The 1,997-nt window shown below is 40.8% G+C and overlaps 1 protein-coding gene across 1 annotated transcript; it reads left to right on the top strand.

The window, feature by feature from the left end:
- The first annotated feature begins 836 nt into the window (after positions 1 to 836).
- On the top strand, positions 837 to 1,775 carry LOC107145012 (olfactory receptor 1571-like). The gene has a single exon (XM_015488859.2). The coding sequence runs from the start codon at positions 852 to 854 to the stop codon at positions 1,773 to 1,775; it is 924 nt and encodes a 307-aa protein (XP_015344345.2). The 5' UTR covers positions 837 to 851.
- Positions 1,776 to 1,997: the final 222 nt, after the last annotated feature.

Here is a 1,997-nt window from a genome sequence, read left to right as displayed (position 1 = left end):
GTTCTTTCTTAAATACATAGTTACATATTATAAACTACAAAAGAAACAATTATGGTACAGGTGTGATTACAATGAGAAACTTCTGTACCTTTAAAAATTTTTAACCAGCACATAATCATTTTCTATATGTGTGAGATATACTGTATGATATTTTGAAACATGTATACTTTGTGTTGTCCAAATCACAGTAGCTATCATTTCCATCATCTTATACGATTATCCTTTCTAAATTCTGTGAGATCTTTTTTCAGATGTCGCCATGTGTTTTTGGAATTGACTTTTGGCTTTTAAAAGAAACCACCTTCATCCACTCTTTTCTTTTAAGCATCAGTTATCATCTGAAGTGTAATGCACTTTAATTTTTTTCTTATATTCTTTCTATATCATAAGATTTTAGGGATGTTTATTTTCTTCTGCATTGTTGACACATTGTCTAGAAACCCCAGGGACAAGGTTTATACTAAATTTTATTTTTAAGTGCAAAAAAAAAAAAACTGTGTTTAGTAGATTACATAATCTCTTGGGATAGAATGAGAATGGGAAAGGAGTTCTCAATTGTAAATGCTGGGGTGATTGCTAAAAGAGGACCAGATTCATATATGAAACATAAAAATCATTTCTTGGCTGTAACATAAATGAGACCATTTCTGAAAAGTTAGTAATACTTGTCTGATTGTTGTTGTTGTTGTTGTTGTCTCTCTCTCTCTCTCTCTCTCTCTCTCTCTCTCTCTCTGTCTCATCAGATGGACCACGTGGAACAAGGGAATGGTACACACATTTCAGAATTCCATCTTCTGGGATTTTCAGAGCAACCTGGATGGCAACCCTTCCTCTTTGGGATTTTCCTCTCCATGTACCTGATCACTGTGTGTGGGAACCTGCTCATCATCCTGGCCATCACCTTGGACTCCCTCCTGCACACACCCATGTACTTCTTCCTCAGCAACCTGTCTTTTTCTGACATCTGTATCACCTCCACCACTGTCCCAAAGATGCTGGTGAACCTGCAGACACAGAGCCAGGCCATAAGCTTTGAAGGCTGCATCATGCAGATGCACTTTTTCATAGTCTTTGCCAGTTTGGAAAACTTCCTCCTGGCCGTGATGGCCTATGACCGCTTTGTGGCCATCTGTCACCCCCTGCACTACACAGTCATCATGAACCCCCAGCTCTGCATGTTGATGGTTGTGGTGTGCTGGATCCTGAGTGTCTTGCATGCCCTGTTACAAAGCTTAATGGTGTTGCGACTGTCCTTCTGCACAGACTTGGAAATCCCCCACTTTTTCTGTGAACTTAATCAGGTGGTCCAACTTGCCTGTTCTGACACTTCTCCTAATGACATGGTGATGTACTTTACATCTGTGCTGCTGGGAGGTGGCCCCCTCGCTGGCATCCTTTACTCTTATTCCAAGATCGTCTCCTCCATACGTGCAATCTCATCAGCTCAGGGGAAGTACAAAGCCTTCTCCACCTGTGCATCTCACCTCTCCGTGGTCTCCTTGTTCTATTTTACGATCCTAGGAGTGTACTTCAGTGCTGCTGCAACCCATAATTCATACTCAAGTGCAACAGCCTCGGTGATGTACAGCGTGGTCACCCCCATGCTGAACCCCTACATCTACAGTCTGAGGAACAAGGACATCAAGAGTGCTCTAAGAATATACCCCCCAGGGAAACTGCAATGGTGGTTTTCCAGAACTCTCCCTGACTGCACGGCTGTCGTCCTCAGAGCTGGTGACCGCAGTTCCATGTCAGATCACAGAAGTACAACTTAATTTTTCTTCAAGTTTCATCTTATTTAACTTCAATGACTTTGTATAATTTAAATAAGCCCCTTCTCAACATTTCTGCTCTTTCTGATATTCAATGTTTTCTTTTCCTTTTTGTCATGTTCCTACTTTCTCAAAGTTATCACCAATTTTGGAAATATTTTGAGGTTCCCACTGTCTGATGGTAATTAACTGTACTAATGTGGTATAAGCTACATTAGGAAGTTA

Source organism: Marmota marmota, unplaced genomic scaffold (assembly GCF_001458135.2).
Source record: "Marmota marmota marmota unplaced genomic scaffold, marMar, whole genome shotgun sequence".
Classification (NCBI taxonomy): Eukaryota; Metazoa; Chordata; class Mammalia; order Rodentia; family Sciuridae; genus Marmota; species Marmota marmota.
Note: the sequence above shows the minus strand (reverse complement) of the source record. Positions and strands in the feature narration are given on the sequence as shown.

Excerpts from the sequence above, each read along its gene's own strand:
- LOC107145012 (XM_015488859.2), top strand. The coding sequence starts at position 852 with ATGTACCTGATCACTGTGTGTGGGAACCTGCTCATCATCCTGGCCATC.